This window comes from Barbatula barbatula (genome assembly GCF_947034865.1).
Source record: "Barbatula barbatula genome assembly, chromosome: 25".
Taxonomy (NCBI): Eukaryota; Metazoa; Chordata; class Actinopteri; order Cypriniformes; family Nemacheilidae; genus Barbatula; species Barbatula barbatula.
Window position 1 is genome coordinate 3,879,688 of NC_136788.1, and position 21,678 is coordinate 3,901,365.

General features: G+C 38.0%; 1 protein-coding gene across 1 annotated transcript in view; it reads right to left on the minus strand.

The window, feature by feature from the left end:
• Positions 1–19,649, minus strand: part of ano3 (anoctamin 3) — a 44,820-nt gene extending 25,171 nt beyond the window's left edge. Inside the window, exons 1-10 of the mRNA XM_079449609.1 lie at positions 19,498–19,649; positions 8,393–8,593; positions 6,868–7,007; positions 6,188–6,343; positions 3,924–4,024; positions 3,735–3,779; positions 3,341–3,475; positions 2,703–2,809; positions 1,458–1,544; positions 20–75 (exon numbers count right to left, since the gene is read on the minus strand). Of these exons, the coding sequence (XP_079305735.1) occupies positions 20–75; positions 1,458–1,544; positions 2,703–2,809; positions 3,341–3,475; positions 3,735–3,779; positions 3,924–4,024; positions 6,188–6,343; positions 6,868–7,007; positions 8,393–8,593; positions 19,498–19,597 (1,128 nt within the window). The 5' untranslated portion in view covers positions 19,598–19,649. The remainder of the gene's footprint in view (positions 1–19; positions 76–1,457; positions 1,545–2,702; positions 2,810–3,340; positions 3,476–3,734; positions 3,780–3,923; positions 4,025–6,187; positions 6,344–6,867; positions 7,008–8,392; positions 8,594–19,497) is intronic.
• Between the last annotated feature and the right edge of the window lie 2,029 nt (positions 19,650–21,678).

Genomic DNA, 21,678 nt, shown 5'->3' on the forward strand with positions numbered 1-21,678 from the left:
TTGATTTCACTTATTTTACCTCATGCGGAGGAAACGCTGCCTCATATGTGTTGTTGCCAAGTAACCGATTGATGCCTTAAGACAAGGAAAAAACAGAAGAAAAGGAGTGAATTTGCTTAACATTTGGCACCCATTCGACGCGTACTGACACATGAATAGCTTGCAGTGCTAAGCATTCATATGACAGTTTATTGAAAATGTTCCCAGAATGCAACATGAGGGCTTAAAGACTGTGAACCGCTACTTCAAAAAGTCTCATAACACATGATGTGACAAGTTCAGCAACATCACATTCACCACAAAAGGAGGGAAAATAATGCAACAGCAATAAACACACACCCACATATAGCTACAAATAACAAAGACACTTTGAAACAAAGAACATAGTGCTTTTCCAATCTTAAACTTCAAACTTCCAATCCTTTTTATTTTAACCTACCTAGTTTTACCTAGTTGCGTTGTGCCCTAGTAGTTTTAAAATACTATGATGATTTTTATTTCTTTATTTTTATTTGTAACTTTTTTAAATGTGCTTTAAGTGATGAATTCTCAATGTGTCATCATAATGTTAAGATATTCTGTTTTGTGGATGCTTTCTATAGAATGTTTTAGGTGTTTGATTAATAGTCAACAGATCCCAGACAAAAGTTTATAAAAGTCCATTTCTGTAGTTTTTACTACAAAAAATAATGAACGAATGAATGAAAAGAATGGTCACATGTGCGTATGAGGTAAGTTGTCACAATGCGCACCTGCAGTTCAGTGAGATGTTACTAAGCTTAAGGACATTCAAAACAAACTTGTCTATGTCAAAAGCCAATCTGAAATTTCAAATAGTCATCACTGTGGCAGGCACAAATATAAATAAGTATTTGTTTGGCTGATTGGGGGTTAAGGTGCAAAAAATAAACAAATAATAAATCATTATATAAAATAATCGGGATGATGTAAGAGTTTATTATGGCAATAATGACTAGCTTTTTTATTTTTAAACTTTTATATATGTGTAAAATAATATTGTGCTTCTGTCCTTCTGAAACCTTGTATCTCCATATTTTGTGATTGTTATTGTTTTTGACATAAACCATATTGGTCACCCTGTTTGTTTGTCACTGGGTTTTGCAAATGTCTAACCAATAAAAAGTATAAGAAAGTGCTTTGAAAAGTGCAGCGTTTTTTCCCATTTCTTGAAAAACATTTGGACATCCAAGGTTTTGGAAGGACAGTGATATCATGCATTCATCTATACGGAAATCACCGTTGACAACATAAAATAAATATTTATTGGAGGTTTGTGTACATGTTTTTGTGAGATTGCTCAAAAAGCACAATTGTACCAAGTGTGAAAACGGTGGCTTCATCTCTTGCATTTATAGCTATTATGTTTAAAAGCGCTCATATTTGGGCATCTTTTGTGCCGGTTGATAAGCACAGAAACTGCACAACACTGTACTAACCTTCCCATGCGCTCCCTGACTGGCCCATGAGGAGCCGCTCGCGATGACCATAATAATTAAGCAGATACAGACAACACAACGGAGGAGCTGCAGAGAAATGACACCGTGTGACTCGCAGAGACATGCAAATATACGCTCAAACATGGACCAGGAGGGACTGGTGCTGGTGCTGATGGATGGGGTATGAAGACTTTGTGAGATTGTGGTGAAGGATTTAAGTACTAGACGGTAAACAAGTCTTCTAGTATTGATGGATGAAGGGATGGGTTTATCTTATACCGTGCGATACTCCCTAAGCAGTTCAGTATACAAGGTGATAAATTTACTCTATTTCTATTCAGTTCTTTGATGCCTCAGGTCATCTCGCTGTATTGACATAAAAGTTCTCTCTTTACGTTTATTTTGGCCCTCAGAATCTCACCGTGATGGACCTGAGCATTAAATGTTGGGTGTTTGGTGTTTTACTCATCCAATACAATGTACCATTTTACATTATTATTTTTGCATTATTCAAAATTAAAACGCATGATCACATTTTGCCCGATAACTATATGTTTTTTTTCTCAGCTGTTTTGAGATCTCGGTTATGTTGCAATGAGCTGCAGTGATGTATTAAAGGAGATTATGAGTTTATTTTCAGTCTAGTCGGAGTGAGTGGGGTGGTCACTGGCATTCATTTATTAACAAAAAATCCCACCGGCAACAGCAGTTTTAATCAGCAGGGAAACACAAGACAAGAGAGCCACATAAGAAGGGCAAGAGCGTGACTTAAAAAATAAGAGGACTAAAAGAGATTAGAGGAAAGAGCCATATTCAGTTTGAAAGGTCAGAGGGATATTTCAGGACAGAAGAAATTATATTTTACTTAAAAGAAAACCTATTCATTTCATTGTTCGAACAACTAGAGAACAATGCACATAATGCAAAAAATCCTAATTGTCCTAAAAACAGATCGATTTTGTTTAAGCAAAATACCAAAAATTTGACTTTAGTATTTTCGGGTGAAATGTGATTTAACAGATCCTTCATGTACGCAAATGATGATGGCATTAAAATGTATTATTGTTTTATAATAACTATTAGCACCCATCCATAAAGAGATGGTATATACAGTAGTTGTGCATGTAATGTACACAGAGATCCCTGTGGAATGAGAACAAGCCACGCTAGACAGATTTGATGAAGATGGTTTCGGGGAGGAAGCGGGTGGGGGGGGGGGACGATGGGGTTTGGCGGCTTTCTTACCCATTTTAGACTTCCCATCCTCATACTTCGTCCGTTGTAGTACATGATGTACTATTCTGCTCCTCGTCGAGTTTGAGAAAAAGGTCTCTCTGTTGTTGATGGTGAAACTACAAGGAAAAAGGACACGTCATTGATTTAATACCAAGCTAGAGCTTTTGTTCTGGAGATAATCTACTAAACTGATACACATGAAGAATCACAGCACAGCCACGCAGCTGACCAAACGTTTTTAGGGGTCAGTGATCAGAAAGAAGATTGTGTGGCTTAGTACAGCCAGCTGTCTCAGTATAAACAGAGAAAAATGCTTCGCATTGTAAGACAGATTTTTTTTCCTCAGTGAAACATATTGAAGGGATTGTTCACCCAAAAATGAAATGTCTTCCAACCTTGTGTCATTTTTAACCTGTATGACGTTTTTCATTTTTCATTTGAAGGATGTTGATAAACAACATTGGTGCCTATTGACTTCCACTGCAGGACACATCATATCTTCTTTGTGTTCCTCAGACGAAAGAGACACATATAGGTTTTGAACAACATGAGGCTGAATAATGATAGAATTTTCATTTCGGGGTGAAAAGAACACCAAGCCGTTTCGCTTTGTACAACATTCATAAAGTCATGGAAGAGGGACGTACTGGTGCATTCTGGCTCTGCTGAAGGGGGCAGTGTAGCAGTCGGTTTCTTCTAGATCTGGTAACGCTTCCTTATCCAGTTTCATAGGGTTCCTGGGCAACCAGCTTTTCAATTGACGAAACTTCATCTGAAATCGACTGCAAAGAATAATCTATGCTAGTATTTGTCCCAAAATAAGGCCTTTTATCCAATATGCTGGCTAAAAAATAATAGCACAAAGTTCCCCCTTTTCACCATCACAGGGTCTTGTAGAATTTAAATGTATTATCATTTAAATGTTTTATTGTTAGAATATATATATTTTATATTATTTAACATCAAGAAAACAAAGCACAGGTAAGAACTGAATGAATATCTTGAATATGGAAAAATACAGAATGGTAAGAACTTTTATACCTGCCCATATTTTTTTTCTTCCAGTCAGTGTAGTAACACTTTCTCCTATAAGAACATATATCACAGCATTGCTAGTTCACATTGAATGCACAGACATGTAAAAAAGCTAATAATATAATAACATCCAGTTTATAGTACAGTATACTATAACATAGTATACCATGATACTGCGTTAACCTGTGTTTGTACCTGAAGGGCATTCTGATGTTCATCTGCTCTGCATATTTGCACAACGTGTCCCACGGTGCGTGAATCTTCACAAACATGATATCATTGTTGGTTAATGAGGGCTGTGTAATAAAATACAAACCATTATCAGAACATAACACACACGGCCGTATTGACCATACAGTATCGCCTAGCGAGAGGGGATTTATCAATCTAAAAACACAGATTTTAATTTTTTGGAAGGTGGTTATTTCGTATGAATTACATTTCTTTCAACACAAAAAGCATGAAGGTCCTACCATAGCCTAACCCCTAAACTCAACCATAATGGGCGGACAACATTAGCCACAAATGCAATAAAGTGTAAAACTGTTATGAGTTGTGATCATGTTATTTATAAAAACAGTGAAGACTGGGAACTGAGCTTTCTAAGCGGACTGTATTTAAAGCAACCACTGAACTGCATCAAGCTGATTTCAAAACTAACACCATCGGTACTATAGTCTCCCTTCATATTGTTATGCCTCTCTCTCTCTCTCTCTCTCTCTCTCTCTCTCTCTCTCTCTTTCTCTCTCTCTCTTTTTCTAGCTCAGTTAGGAATAGCACACTTGTATTATACTGTGGAGAGATATATATATATAGATTTGTGTTTATTTGATACCGATTCACGCCACTGGGAAGTCAGATTAGCGATAATTTAATGGCTTTTCTCAGTTTTACACTGTAATATTGACTGCAGTTTTAAAAGAAAATGGATGTGGTTTCGTGCGAATGACAACGTCAATGTAATTTTATCATATGATATAAAAAAACTGCATATAGAGTAATAATATTTAGTTTGTCCTCAAGGGGTGGACAATTAATATTTTCTGAAGGTTCCAAACCTGGACGTCAATGGCACGTGCTTATAGTTTTTCCAGATACTTTTCGTCATTCATACCCAAACAAATTTGGGTATGAACGTGCAAATTCACTCCTTGACATGCAAGCCGCTTAATGGAAAACAGAAACACCCCAGTACACAAGGTGGCGCTGGTTAAAATCAACACTTTATGCTTCTGACACTCGCTTGTCACACAGAAGAATTCATCTTGCTTCCTCTTCGTCAATGTGTGCTCGGCAAGACCATTTTGTGCTTGAGCGCAACCAAGTCGTGTTTTACTGTAACTTCAGCAGCTCCAGGCACGTGAACAAAGGCGTCAGTCTCATTGGTCGGACAGTTTTTGACGCGCCGTGTCAAACCAAAACAACAAGCCAGAGACGTTGCCGTTCCAGAAGACAACTAAAAACGAACGGTTACATTTCATTTACAATACTGTTCCAGAACAGTACAATCCGAATATTACAGTGTGTGCAGCGCATTTCACAGAAGATTGCTTCATGAACCTGGGAGAGATGAAGACCTGTACGTATATTTTCATTGTAAAAGACTTTGTTACGGACTAACCCGAGTTGAGTTTGTCGTGTGTTTGTAGTGCATGTTGTTTCTTTGTGTGATCTGCAAATGCAGACACGCACACAACGTGAAAAAAAAAACATAAGTCCTAGTAATAGTGGCAACAAATGTGGGGTTTATAATGGGGTTTATTGTCTTTATTGAGTCGCGACAAGAAGTGGCGTTGATCAACACTGCTTGATCAAGAATGGCCAAAGTGCGCACGTTATTTATTATGTTTCCATTCCCTGCTGTAGTGCTAGCTTGTTTCTCTCTCACACAAACTCTGTATGATGTATATGGTTGTTGTTTATAGTCTTTATAACGTCGCATTTTTTTACTATTTTACATAATTTTTCTTTTACAACCTTACCAATCCTTTACATACTATTCAAGTCGTGCTGGCAAAGTTGATGTATCGGCTTGATTATCTTCATTTTCCGGATCAGATTTGGTCTCGAATTGATATAAGGAAGTACCGATGGCATCACCTGTCAGTACAATTGCTTTGGAGCATGATGTTCCCAATATGGTAAATCACACACTTGCAGTATTCCACTAAGCACTGGTTAACTGACCAATCATAGCACACGTCGCTTTTCAGATCGATGAGCTTTGTACAAAATCTGCTCATTTCATAGAGGTGGTGCAAAGAGGAGATACTGTACAAACATGCACGGTATGTGGAAAATACAGCGTTTTTTAACCTTAATTTGTGTATACACACTGCATTACATCTAAAACACACCATTATATTTTTTTTAGCCGTGTCATATGACTCCTTTACTATTCAGCCGGAACTGATCCTTAAAAATAAATAAAGAACCTAAAGAAAATGATCATTCATTACCTCCTTTTCCAGCATTAGACCCTCTGCCCTCAGATTCCTCTCAAACGTGCATCTCTTCTCGACCTGAGGGCTGGATTTCTTATACACTAAAATGTAGTCGATACGTTTCTTCCCATCTCGAAACATTAATCCAGAGGGTTTTTCCAGGTTGTTCGCCTAAAAACAAACAGCACAGTGTCAAAATGTTTTGCTTCGCCCGACCTTTTTATATTTTTTGTACGATTCTGTGATGCAGTTTATTGTGGTTATATTTATTTTCATGCATCATCAATGTTTTAGTGTATATTTAGCTCAAGTAAATTTTGAGCTTTTACATCAAAAAATATTCTTATATTAAACAATATTCATGTTTAACTTAATTTTTACTTTCGTAAAAATGAAATTGAAACAACTTTTTAAAGGGACCATGATATCACAGAGATGTGGAGATAACCGACCACTCTGGAGAGCCCTGTGAGACCCCACATGGAAGACCCATGGGTGCCACATCGGCTCCAGAATATTAATTCTGGGAAATATTTGCACTAATATCACTCACTTTCCATTAAAAATATGAATACCAATATAAATAAGAACTATATCTACAATTCTGTATCAAAATAAAAGTATTTTTGTCTAAAGTCAAGCCGTTTCACATATAAAACTGGATGCTGGGATTGATCGGAAGACAGGTGTTGTACCTTTATGGAGTTTATACGAGCCTCTAGTTTTCCTCTGGACGTTGGCTTTTTTTGGACGAGCAGCGTCTCATCTGTTTTAGGCTTAAACTCCTCCACCTCCACCTCCCTCTCCTCTGTATAGACATCCTGACCCGTGTCTGCTTAAAAGAGACACAGAGAACATTTAAGTTGATACGTTTGAATCAAGTTTAATGGAGAATTGGTCTGGTTAAAACAAGCTTAATGTCTCTTTGGATTTCACCCACCAACATGTCACTAATCTTGAAAAGCAATTGAAAATAATGATTACACTTTCCACTTACATTTAGCAGATGCTTTTATCTAAAGTGACGTACAGAGAGTTCAGGGAGCAATAAGCGATATGTCATATAGGAGCAATAATACAATAATATTGAAAAGCAATTGAATAGAATTATTAAAGTTTCCAGAGCTGAAGCTCCTCCTCGCAAACCGTCCCAGAATATCACTTGGCAGTAAATGTCATTTAATTATTAATGAAATAATTAATAAATAATAAAATAGCTGCGGTATATTAAGTGGAATATAAAATAAATGATGTATCAATGTATATAAAAATAACTTATTAGAGTTGAATCACCGCTAGCTGTATCCGATCTCTTATATTTCCATCATGTTCCTGTTACAGTCGCAATAACAGACAGACCGTAAAAGATTCTGTCTGAATGTCCATTAAAGACAATAGTATGTCAGGAATCTGTTTAGTCAGAATAACTATGAAAAGAAGCTGACTGAACGACCTCATGATTTATTCTGCCGTTGTGTCGACCTCATCAGGTCAGGAGCATTTGCTGAAAGATCTCCTGGCAGGACACTAACAACGTCTGCCATTAGTGGGACGGTACCAAACTCAAGGGAGAGCGCGATGCTGTTCTTTTAGGTTTTCCAGCGGTGTCAGCACCCAGAAACGATTACAGCATCTTCTATAAGAAGCATTTGAGCATCAGGTCTGTATACCTGTAGAGCTGAATGAGGGTTAATGTTTGTGACAGGCAGCAGCTGCCTCGGAGGAGAGACAGAGAAAGATTAAAGGGATGGTTTACCCAAAATTTCACCCGCGTGTTGTTTAAAACACACCTTATGTGACATACAAAGGAAGACTGGTTTTGATTCCATACAACGGAAGTCAATGGAGGCCGTTGTTATGTAGTCAGTAGTAACAGTGATGGATGCCTCAATCGACAGTCTAATGGCAAAGCTCGTGTCCTTGGAAGCACTGTATGTGCAGAGATTGACTCGGTCCATAACCTATGTTCTTCCCCTGCTGTTTCAAAGGCGAAGAGATCAGATAAACCAGCAAGAAACTGAAATAAATCTTGGCCAGGCTGATGGAACTGTCAAACAACACCGTTCGTTCATCGCCGATGTTATGAGTGTCATCTCAATTGAAAACATGTCCTTCTTTCATTAAAAAGGTCATGGAAAGGGAAACGAAATGGAGTTAAAAGAGTTTATTTTTTACGTTCACACCCCGTCCGCAGGTGTGAGTGTATCTGCAGGTGCTCACCTGTGGGAGGAGGAGGTGTGATGTGTGTGCAGGAGGCGCTGACACTCTGTGTGTATGATTTGGGTTCAGGACTCAGAGGCACGGATAAGAAGTGGTTGAGGTTTTGAGGATGTGTTTGACTCTGAGCAAGACACGGCAAACTGCGGCGAGACGACTTCAGCGTCTTCTCCTTTAAAATCTCACTGATACTGGTGTGCATGCCTGCAGAGAGAGAGAGAGAGAGAGAGAGAGAGAGAGAGATGTGGTTAATCTGAGTCAGATTCAAAGACTCTGTAATGTAATACAAGTAAATGTCATTTACGTTATCAACTGCAAAGGTATCATTATCACATCTAGGATTAATGGGGAATTCCATTTGCTAAATTAAATAACTGCTCGAGTTAGAGTCGGCTGTTTCTGACTCACAAGGTCATGCAAGGATTTACTGATTCATAATACTTCAAAACCACATGGTAAATCCTGTTTAATGGTTTTTTTTCTAAAAAAATATTTACCATTCTCTATATAATATAAACGTTTCCAAACGACGATCCATAGTTTTATTTTCTAACCAAATTGACATTTAGTTTTGTTTCTAAAGCCTACAGTTTTTGTAGAATTATTCTATTATTGTTGTTGTAATGAGTGGGATCAACAAAAATGTTGACGCATTTAAAGATTTATCAAATTTAGATCAAGGAAGTGACATCATACTTGGTTCCAGTGACGGACCAATAACCGCAGGAACGCACAATAATGGAAGAACCCATTATAACAAAACCTCTGAGTACCAGAATCTAAGACAGGCATGGTCTGTTAGATACATGACTTCTCATAAGCTTTATATTAAGCTCCATCATTGTATTAAGATGCTCAAGGTCGCACTTACACGAGTCAGTGAAAAGCTGAGAAAATGCCTCATCGTCCCCGCATGACTTCACATTGAGGAATGCTTTTCATATGACCTTTAACATGAGTGCTTCATCATTCTGAGCCGACCGTAACCCGCTGCTGACCTTATAACAGTGACAACGATTAACATGAAATGAGAAGCATTGATTCACTTCCGTTGACACTCAAGCACAACACAGAACATGTTTCCATTCTCTTGAGTAACCTATTTCACAGAATCAGAGAAAAGCCCACCCAAAAGTCACTGATATCCTATAATGGTACCATTTCTTTAAGAGGAGGCCATATATAGAAACCACTGCAGAACTGAAGCAATGCAGGGAGAAATTCAGCGGCTTACCAACAGCAAAGTTAAGGGTTCGAATCCCAAATGAATAAAAGTAAAATGTTCAAGAGACAGTCTCTGAGGGTGGTAAATGATTTAGATGCAGTCACGACTCATTTGCATTCTTCACAACTGAAGCATCTCTACCACAGACATCTATGAACACTTACGTTGAGATTTCTCTGCTGAAGCTACTATGATGAAATGAGCTCTCTTTCATACAAAAGTGTGTAATATTTCCATATTGTTCATATACAGATGAACTCTCTGTACGTCGCTTTGGATAAAAGCGTCTGCTAAATGACTAAATGTAAATGTCTGGGGATGGATCACCACTGCCCAGATACATTTCTCTCCACAAGAACACCAGCTCCCCACAGGCGAGAAAATAAGATATTTAACCGCACGTCAAACTCATTAACTAAACGCAGACTAATAATCCTCTACACTTTATCTCTCTGTGTGAGAGAGAAGCAGATGGTGCTATGCCCAGGAGTGAGCTGTATTGAGAATATCTGCGATGTATAAAAAGTTACACACGAATTAAATATGAATACTATCACAATACGCTTGGATCATTTCCAAATGTCGTCTAGTTGCAATTGACCAGGTGTGTAACAAATTAATTTCTATTGCGAAAGAAAATATACACACATAAATGCCACTCTTTTCGTAAGTTATGACACTTTACATCAAGGTTCCCTTTTATAAAGCATGTATAAATGTGTTCATTAATGATTAATGAGTCGTTCACAAATGCATTTTAAAGCAGTTATAACTGCTTGAATAAAAAGGGACTCCTGCCAAATAGTGAGCCAATATAACTCACATGTTATAAATGCGTAATAAATGCATTTATTCATTATTAATTTGACTCGAAAGCAGATTCATTGTTATCTTGATGTTGTTTGCAAAAGAAGGCTGTCACCTTTGACCTTTTTGAAGTGGGCTGGAGTTTTGTTCGTACAGGCTATGCTGTAAAATACGGAGTGGACTTATACAATTATAAGAAAAACCAACATAACACCCTACGGTGTCCAGTCTGACAGCCTATTTTGCAAATAACATCAAGATAATAATGAATCTCATGCATGTCAAATAAATAATGAATACATTTATTAAGCATTTATAACATGTGAATTAAAATGGCTCATTATTTTATTAGAATCCCATGATTTTTTCATGCAGTTATAACTGCTTTATAATGCATATGTAAAGGACTTATATATCATTAATGAACACATTCATAAAGGCTTTACAAAGGGTACTGTAATGTAAAGTGTTAACGCGATACTAATTGTAAAAATTATTGTCTGTTAGTTTGCGATTGGTCTGATTTATTTATAGCGGTATTAAGAAGGTATGTTTCAAGTAGCCTATTTTTCTCAACAATCATTTGATAGCATTAACCAGTAACCTAGGTGACATCAGCCTGTTTTTGAATAAAGGATGATCTAAAATTTCTGATGTGCTGAAGCAGGTGGGCTTGTTGTCATGTGAACTCCCATTGTGTAGGTTTCTATAAATATATAAAAGCCTATCTGATGTGCAGTCGTGATTTTAATCTGTAGCTCTGAGCTGGCTTAAACTGGTTTGTTAGAAAAACCTAATCCTGTGTGCCATCGTGTATGCAAGGTATATGGGATAATTGAAAAGGCAAAAAGAACTCAACAGGAAGAATAAATGGTTCTAGTGTTCAACACTACAGTACACACACAAAAACAGAGAGCAATATTACACAAACACGGAAGAGAGAGCTCTACAGAGCATGATGCCCATGGGCGTGCGTCCCTAGGCCATTTTCAGGGGGCTTTAGCTCCACAAAAAATTCAGCGATTGTCCATAAACCGTATACGCATTTCTGATCGCCTCAGTCCCCTTTAAATTTCATATGAAAACACCAGCAGACTTCGGCTCCTCCCCGTCTTTCAGCGTGGTCTTCAATCTGTAGACCGAGGATCAGAGGACAAGAGGGTTTTTCCATAGATTTTTATGATATCTGCATCATGCAGTTCACAAAATGTCATGGGGGAGTAATCGGTTTACTGTAAGTTTTCCCTGCGTTCACCCCTCATCACACCACAGCTGTTTCCTCCAGCGAAAATGATGCCCGTAAAACGCAGGTATAGTTTACTTTATAAAACAATCGTGTAATTGCTGTTTTCATTTGAAAACGTAACTTTCAATATAAAAGATGTTACAGTGCAAGTGGCATTGGCTGACTTCAGCCTCATCACCGTGTTGTTTACATTGCTCATATGGAGAGTCAATATAAATATAAATTTAAAGTTAAATGTTACATTGTTATATTTGTCTGTTTGTTCTTGAACATAAAAAGAGGTTTGTACAGTAACATTTTGTGTGTAGCTGTGTGTGTGATCAGGAGGACTCTTATGTGGCTTGTTCAGTACTCAAATGTTATACCCATCCATGCAAGGCAGTGGAATGCTACAATAGGTTTGCCATCCATCCCTGTTAGTAAAACGTTTATTTTCTTTTTTTATTTATTTTTTTTCATTTTCTTTTCGTATTTATGTGCCTCTGAAGCACCACCAAATGAAATTTGTAAGAGAAAGAATCAACATTCTTATAGAAAAAACAGACACGGCTATCTGGCCTTGCTGTGACCGGAGGAAAAGCAATTCTGGATTTAACTAGAGACGTACAAATCAAATGAGTATGTGACTGTGAGAGATTACAGCCGTGTGTGTGCGTGCGTGCGTGGCCGCCTGCACGTGTCCCCCTGCATAGTTCGACGCTTGACCTTAAATCCACAGTAGTAAAGGGAAGATAAACCAAACAGATCAACTGTGTCTCGCTGTTACAACCCAGTACAGGATTTGCAGTTCAACTAAACCTATATTAATCACATTAGATATTCGGGCTGTTTGCTGAAAAGTACTATTTTGTGGTGTTTTCTTTTCTATTTGTATAAAATACAGAGATCACTGACCCCCAGATGAACCATTGTAAACAACCTAAAGAAGTACAGCCGTATATCACTAGAGATCATGTCCGGGTAAAACAGACATCTAATTAATACATAGATAGTTTTAAGCCTCCAAACTAAATATTAAACCTTGCAGTTTTGTAATAAAAAGGTCTTCAGAGGGCAATTTATTGTTTGTTTTATTTTCATATCATCGATAAGCATTAGGCCACAGTAAAGTCTACAAGATAAACTAATGGGCTGTTTATTAATGCATTCTGTCCAGGCCTTTTCTGGTTATTGGTGGTCAATCCGACTCGTAAGGTCTTGGTAGAACGATCAATGACCAAACTTACAAATCAAGGTTTTAAAAGACTTTTCCATGCAATATTAAGACATTGGATGCACATCAATGAAGGACTTCGTTTTCACCACTTTAATGATCTTGTTCTACATCGACTGTGACTACTGACTGCATCCTTTTCAATGAAAGTATGTTTTATGAAAATAAATTCTGTAAAATAGTCAGTAGCTTGTCGCACAAGCAAGTATTGCTTTCTTTGTATTTTAAGGCAAAACATTATCTGCTCATAGCATTCAGTGCGAATACTTTAGGCTACTAGTATACTTTATTCATAGAACCTACGTTGAATCTCACAGAAACTATTTTACGCTTCAGAATTCCTTTTTTTCTAATAATCACACATTTTAGTTTGATTCATATCATACGAAATCCTAAAGTTTGGAATGACAGGCTAGGGCGTATAAATGTTATATTTTTGGAGGGGGGCGAACTATCCCTTCAAGAATACATCTTCTGGATGTGTATGTGTGTTTTAAGCATTACATAAACTGAGATTATATTTATAAACACAGATCAGTAAATGGACATCATAAGAGTAAAAAACCAATGCAGCGAGATTAGTATTGTTATAATGAATGTATCACCAGTTCAAACGCAGCCTACAACTAAACCGTCATTACAAAAACATAATTCAACTGTAAACATAAAACTAAAGCAAAAATTATAATAAAAGCATGCACAGTACGAAACGAAGTAAATTGTAATTTGAAAAATCAAGATGTCCCTTCCTTGAGGAGAAATTGATGGAAATGAGGTCAGTGGGTTTGCCCGTCTTTCCTATCTCAAAGCTTGCATAATTCATCTCCAGCTTCTCATAGCTCTCAGCTCGCAGGAGTTTTACATCGGCGTGCCCCACTAAGAGATGCTTTTTATAGATCATCAGAGAGACCGAGGGCTGGTAACCCAACACGAATCTTTACGGGACGCTAACAGGCTGCTGGCTGCGGATCGGACCCAGCTTTATTCAGACAGACATGTTCGGTGTAAGCTTGATTCAAGCTCAGGTGATTCAAAGCACATAGATCGATAATTTGATAGCATTAGGAAAGTGCAGTACAGTCTAAATTAATTCTTTCCATAGTTCAGCCTGCATTGTACATTGGCCTCAACACAAAGATGTCGGTCCATAGCTTATAATGCAGTGTCTAGTTTGCTTGATTTGAATGACCTATGATACAAACGTCCAATACATAAGAATAAGACACTTTACCCAAAAATGAACAATCTGTCCTGTGTGACCTGCTTCTATGCAACTGATAATTGAATGAATGGGTGGATTCAGAACAATGGGATTACAATACATTACGACTCAATTGCTGATAAAGCACCTGAAATAATCCGCAAGAATCAGATGATCACACAAATTTACAATAACATTGTGAGAGTAAATGCATAGGCATGACCAATGTGCAACTTATTGACACTCAATAAAGAACATTGACAGTTTGGTTTTCCATATACATCTCTCAAATGTTTCATTAAATTGAAATAAAAATGTAAATATGGTGATAGAAACTATGCCCTCACACAGTTTCTGTTTAACTATATTTGCCTTGAGAAACTTGAGAAGCAGTGGTATTGTCTACATTAAATCTTTTTACACGAACAGGTTAATACATACACAATATCTCTCTTTGTTCATAAATTTGACTAGTTTCCCAAGGTCAGAAAAAATATTTAGGAATATCAGTTGATAAGGCCTTAGAATTAGTCAAATATATGATAACTTTGCAGTGCTCTTCTAGCTCCATTCCCAATTCACTGTGAATAGGGTTGCAAACAACAATAAATTATTGAAATAATTGGTAAATATAGTGATAAATAAATGATGGCTGTGTTATTCTATTGTACTATTCTTTCATCTGTGTGACTTAGTGAGTCGGTAGTAGTAGCTGTCAAAATCCCGAGCTAAAGCATAGAATAACACAACCCTGTCCATGACAAGTTGAATTAAACGACAGGATATTATCGTTCTCTTCCGGTCAAGCTCTGTGTAATGATGATGTCACAGCCCCGCCTCACTCAGATTGATATATTCCTCTCTAATCGCACTTGAATCCTCTTATCATCGCATGCAAACTATGAGTTTTTACATATGGCATATTTATTAATGAATTTTTATGTTTTTTGTTATAAATTATAAGGATTATTTACATTTGGCATAACATTGGTGTACATTAATAGTTATTTACATTTTCCAGGCTGTATTTGACTTTACTTTTGTTACAACTCGACGACTTCTCCAAGCACTTCCAAGTTTTAAGTGGAACGCAGCTGTTGTATCAAACTTAGTTTCAGGCCTCTGTGAGCATGACGGTCATACGCTCTCAACCCACAAAAGCTCATTTCTCGGACATTGTAATATTTGATTGATTTAAATGAATGGGTCCATCTTTAATATTGTTCCCTTCATATAAAAAAATACCACTTCAAATCATTTCAATTCATTTAACATTGTGTCAACGTTTGTTTTCTCTTTAGGATATTACTCAAGCATTAGATCGAATTGCTGGCAGCTGAATACATGTGCTTTTGAATCACAGGTACAGTACAAGTTGTTAATAATGACCGATGGTATTTGTGTCTGTGATCTGCAAGCAATTCTCATCCCCATCTGTGCATTACATAACCGGGCAGGTGGTAAATCTGTGTCTCATGAGAAATGTGCAACACACACACACACTCGTCCTGACACAGAAAATCACTAAATCACAGCCCCCTATGAAAAAGGACATCACGATGTGTGAGAAAACAGGCCGTCTTAATAAAAATATATATTTCAAATAAAAATACATATTCTGTACATAGTTATGTGGAGCAAGGGTGCACATGTGATGCTGACATTGTCCGCCCCATAGTCACACCCACAGTAAGTATTTATTGGACAGCTGCCCGTATATCAGGAAGTCCTCGTGTCTGCCCAATCTGTTTAGCTGCATGGAGGCAGCTCGACCAATCAGAGTTTCCGGACACCCTCGCCCACTAACTGTTTTGACAAATTTCTGGTCTGAGAAGGGACTAAATTAAAGCTTAATTTCTATCTTCTCGCTGGCTTCCTCATGTATCTGTACATATAGTCTTTAAATGGAATAGTCTTGATCGGTGTACTGTGTTTGATCTGGTTCAAATTGTGGGATGGCTAACCTGTCAGTGGGACCACATTCTTTCCACCATGTGTCTCATATAGTCTTTGGCGGTTTGTCATTGCTAGACTTGATTGTCTTTTATTTCCGTCTTGGCCACAGATGGCCCATGGACCGCGATGGTCATTCATGACACACTAAAATGAAACCCTTGAGATTAGCTGCTTTCTGCACCGTTTACAGAGTCAGAGTCTGTCAGGAAAACAAAGTGGACACTTCAGAAGAATTTTGTTTTACCATGCATCAAACTTAGTAGCTGGTGAGTGTGAAAGCTTCAATGGATTATATATCATAATTCTATGTGAAGATCTATGTAATTGAATGAAATAGCATTTATCTCCTTCCTTCTTACTTGTGAAGTAAATCAACCAACACTCATCTTTCCCCACATACCCTAAAGTTGTCTGTAACCGAGTGGGGATATAAACTCATGGTGGTGGAGGGTGAGGGTGAAGGCAAAGATCTGCAAAATAATACAACAAATGACAGCTGTTTAGTTGGATAAATGAAAAATCAATGACACCATGCTTACAATGCCTATTATTATTGTACCACTTTCAGAACAGAATATATAAATTGCACTTTGTCTTTTTGTAATAATGTGAGTCCAGCGTCCAAACAGGCGTTGATATGGACAGCTTGGCGTATAAAATGTAGTCTAAAATTCAGGCCTAAACATCAAAGAGTGTGTTTGCCTCTCTCCCTCTCTCATTCTCCTCCTTTTTATGTGACTGTTTGAAGTTTGGTTTGAAATCCTCACTTGATGGTGACGGTGTGTCAAATACCTATTGCAAACAGTTATAGTGTTATAGTGAAGCGGTCTGCATAATACAACTAAATTGGGGTGCGTTTCCCAAAAGTATGGTTAGCCAACTATGGTCGCAAGTTCCATCGTTTTAGCATATTTCAACGAGTCAAGTCGTTTCATCAATCAACCGTAAGCATTATCGCAAAGTTGCGTGCTTGGAAATACAGGTCTAGGACCCAGGGGGAATCCCTTGGCGTAGATACCACTCGCGAATGGAAACAAACACAAATTAGAGGTCTTTAAAATTGCGTGGACAGAGAGTGCAAACTGTTCAAAATAGTAAAATGTCCTATGAATTAGTACCAACCATCGCCCCAAAAGAAAGGCTACAGTGATTTTCACCTATAAAACAGGAAGATTTAATTAAACTTATTGAAACATCTAAGGAACTATTCCCTATCCCATTGTTTCTCATTTATCTCAGGAGTATGCCCTAATGGAAGTGTGCTGAACATAGCTTTGGATACTAAATGACAACTTAAGGCAAAACAGGCAATAGTGTCCATCGAATATTCATTAGAGCCACGGCAGTTACCTCTCGTGCATCCTTGCAGACTGCAAGAGTCCTAAATAATTAACTGTGAGTCAAAGCAGTTCTAATGCTTGCAATAATCAGCGTATCCGCTCATGGATCGATAGCTAATGACCATCACCAAGTCACGTCTGGCAGAGAGAGAAACAGGATGGTGAATGGCACAATAAATAATGGCCATTCTCACAAGGCTTAAAGCGCATGACACACACCACATTTATTGCAACATCTTCTTCAACCAAATTTTACAGTTTTATTGTTAATGTTGCCGCTGGTATTTTATTATATTGCTTGTTACAACGATCAAACTAATAGTTACAAACTATTTTTTAACAATGTGTTAATTATCATTGTTATTTAACTTCATCATTCATTTTATTAATTTATTACTTTTGTATTAATGTGTTTGTCTGTTAAAAACATTCATTCAGTCTGTTTGTATTTGTTCAGTTTTCTGAGCTTAATAAATAAAATCCACCTCCCTTTTGCCAAATCCAAAACCTCTATAACTTCTTCCTTCTGCAAAAGATTTGTTGAGACATTTCCAGAATGACTTTTACTTTATCAAGGAGAGACGCTTACAAGACACACCTGGGGAGGAAAATCGATATTAAAAACTACAAAGGACTACAAATAGGGCTCAAGACAGGAAATAACCAATGTTCACACGACAAGAGACAAAATAAGCTAGAATCATAACACTAATGTTCTTCAGTACTTGGTGTCTTATGAATACATACCTATTTCCTACAAACTCAGTTTTGTTATGATTTGACTTCACCCCGTTATAGGTTAAGGGGCGGGGTTGCAGAAGTCACTTATTGTTGCATTGGCACTTCTTGAAATGTCCATAAATATTCTCAGTGACAATGCAAGCCACATTTTCTTTATAAATAGCCAATTCAAACCGTAATAACTCGCTTTAATGTTGGTCATCAAATTTTATTTATATATCCCCACAGCTACTTTATGAAAGGTCTATTGATGTTTGTGCTTCTCTGTAAAACTTTAATGTTGTACGCATTAGCATTAGTACTAACATAGAGTAAGTAATGCATTTCTTTGCTCTGTCAATGTTAATGTAATGTCAATGTATTAGTTGATGTTAAAACTAAAAAAAGGTTTATAAACGTTGGAGAATATTGTTAATGTTAGCCAATGCATCAAGTAATAAAACTTTATTGTACAGTGTTGCCATACTTTAAAAGAAGCAAATATATTTATTAAAAAAATGTGTAATTTATGTCTGGAATGTCACAAAATTGCATTAAGGTTATTTCCCTCACATCCCATAGCAAGCTGCTAAAATCATCAAAATGGTCTCTCTTCTTTATATCTCACTGTAATCAAATGATCAGGTCTGCCAGAATGACTTGAGAGTAGTGCTTTTCAGCATAATGTGATTTAATGGGCAGATGACCACTCGGTGTGTGTGGGGCGGCCCATTAAGCAAAATGGAGTCAGATCAATGGAAAGTGTTTTCCCATAACCCAGAGTCAAAATGCCAGAATGAATAATGTAGGTTCATGTATCATATCCCCAAAACTGCATCGATAAACAACAGCTTAAAATATTCCAATGAAACGTTCCTTGAAATGTTCCCAAAAATGTCCAATGCAATAAAACTACACTGTTATTCATATAAAATATAGTTTCACTAGAAAGCACAGATAAGTAGACACGACATTGCGAGGGGATTCTCTCTCTGCAGGGAATTACCCTCCTCTGACGCATCAGTAGATATTGTTCCCTTGTCAGAAAAATAACCCAAAGGAATGCTGCCGGAAGTTTTTTTTAAATATGAATGATGTAATTAAATCAAATACATTTGCATTTGCACTTTGTTTTTAAAGGGACGAATCCTATTAGGGTGTGATACCGTCTCCTATAATAAACATGTGACAATGCGCTTAAACGATCCCGTTTCATCCCTCGAGGTCTATTCATTTAAAGGATATTACACATTGGGATCAAATGATATGCGCAAAGCACTTTACCATAACTTGACCACATACGTAACAGCATCTCCAAAGCACACCAACTACAGCGCCACACTTTCCCCCAAACCCCGCGTTATCACTTAAACATCAGCGAAACCAGCGCGTACACTGACCCTTCAGCTGCTTGAAGGACTGTATGGATCCAGAGTGATGCACCATGCTGCTTCCCGGTAAAGATCCTCGCTTACAGAAGATGCTGAAGGCAGGATACATAGGAAAGTATGGAGCGATCGAGTAGGTGTCTCTCCTCTGCGCAACCCAACACCTGTCTACCCTCGCCCTCCACCATCCGGGGCTGTTGTCATGGTTACGTACTGTAAGAGGGAGGACGGACACCCCTCGGTGGCTCGGGATGGATTGACTCGCGTTGTTTAGGGGGCGTTTACGCAGGACGCGCTCTGTGTTGTTCTTAATCGGAGTTTTAATACTGCGTCAGATACGTTACGTCGCGTCTGGCGCGCATAGTTTAATCTGTACTGAGGCATAGGCCTCATATTATACAGGGGTAATACATTAAATTAAATGTAAACAGTGTTCTAGAAGATACCTCATTCAAATGAGGCCAGGTCATTAATGCTGTCACACACCAAATGACAGCAGCACTGTGAAAACCACCTGTTTGATTCTGTGATTCTTAGCTTGGAATCACATGTTTCAGACCCAGGTTTGCGCTTATCAATAAGTGTATACAATCTACTGACTGTATACGCTAACTTTCCTCTAAATATCTCCTGCCGTGACTGAACAGGTCAATCTGAATGCAGTAGACTCATGACCTATACGGCTCACACGATAAAAAAAGAGTCTGACACAGCTCGAGGATAAAGTGCAAGAAATCAATATCCAGTCAGGTTAGTGCTGACACCTCAACCATGAGTGACAAATGACAGAGACATCTGATGAAACCATCGAAACAGAATCATTCATACAATATATCAAACCTATTTAAACCACATCAATATTTATGTAACCTAGGTGCCCTGAAGCATATTTACCTTATTCTCAAAGCAAGCACAATTACTACTCAATTCCCTAACTTTAACTTCTGCAAGTATCTCACTGTCTGTGCTTTGCCTTATGATACCTCAAAGCGCATAGTTTGTACAGCTGTGCTTATGCGTTCTAAATGTGACCTGACTTTTTATATAAATATTTTTACCCGAATAACAATAAACCTGATCTAACCACATTGAAGGAGGGATCTGAGCCATAGAGAATATAATAGAGATTTGAGGGTGAGCCCTGGCAACCCCTTAGCAATGCATAGCAATGGACTAAGAACACTCACAACGCCTTAATAACTGTAAAGAAACACACTACTGATCACTCAGAAAACAACGGCAACATCATAGCAACACCCTAGCAACCACAACACATTTGTTACCACCCAAAACAGCCTAGCAACTGCATAGCAATCGACTAAGAACACTCACAACGCCTTAGTAACTGTAAAGAAACACTCCAATGATCACTCAGAAAACCACAGCAACAACATAGCAACACCCTAGCAACCACAACGCCTTTGTTACCACCCAGAACACCCTAGCAACCGCATAGCAATGGACTTAGAACACTCACAACCCCTTAGTAACTGTAAAGAAACACACTACTGATCACTCAGAAAACCACGGCAACAACATAGCAACACCCTAGCAACCACAACACCTTTGTTACCACCCAGAACACCCTAGCAACTGCATAGCAATGGACTAAGAACACTCACCACGCCTTTGTAACTGTAAAGAAACATTCTACTAATCACTCAGAAAACCACAGTAACAACATAGCAACACCCTAGCAACCACAACGCCTTTTTTACCACCCAGAACACCCTACCAACTGCATAGCAATGGACTAAGAACACTCACCACGCCTTTGTAACTGTAAAGAAACACTCTACTGATCACTCAGAAAACCACGGTAACAACATAGCAACACCCTAGCAACCACAACGCCTTTGTTACCACCCAGAATACCCTAGTATCTGCATAGCAATGGACTAAAAACACTCACCACGCCTTAGTAACTGTAAAGAAACACTCTACTAATCACTCAGAAAAGCAGGACAACAACATAGCAACACCCTAGCAACCACAAAGCCTTTTTTACCACCCAGAACACCCTAGTATCTGCATAGCAATGTACTAAGAACACTCACAACGCCTTAGTAACTGTAAAGAAACACTCTACTAATCACTCAGAAAGCCACGGTAACAACATAGCAACACCCTAGCAACCACAACGCCGTTTTTACCACCCAGAACACCCTAGTATCTGCATTGAAATGGATTAAG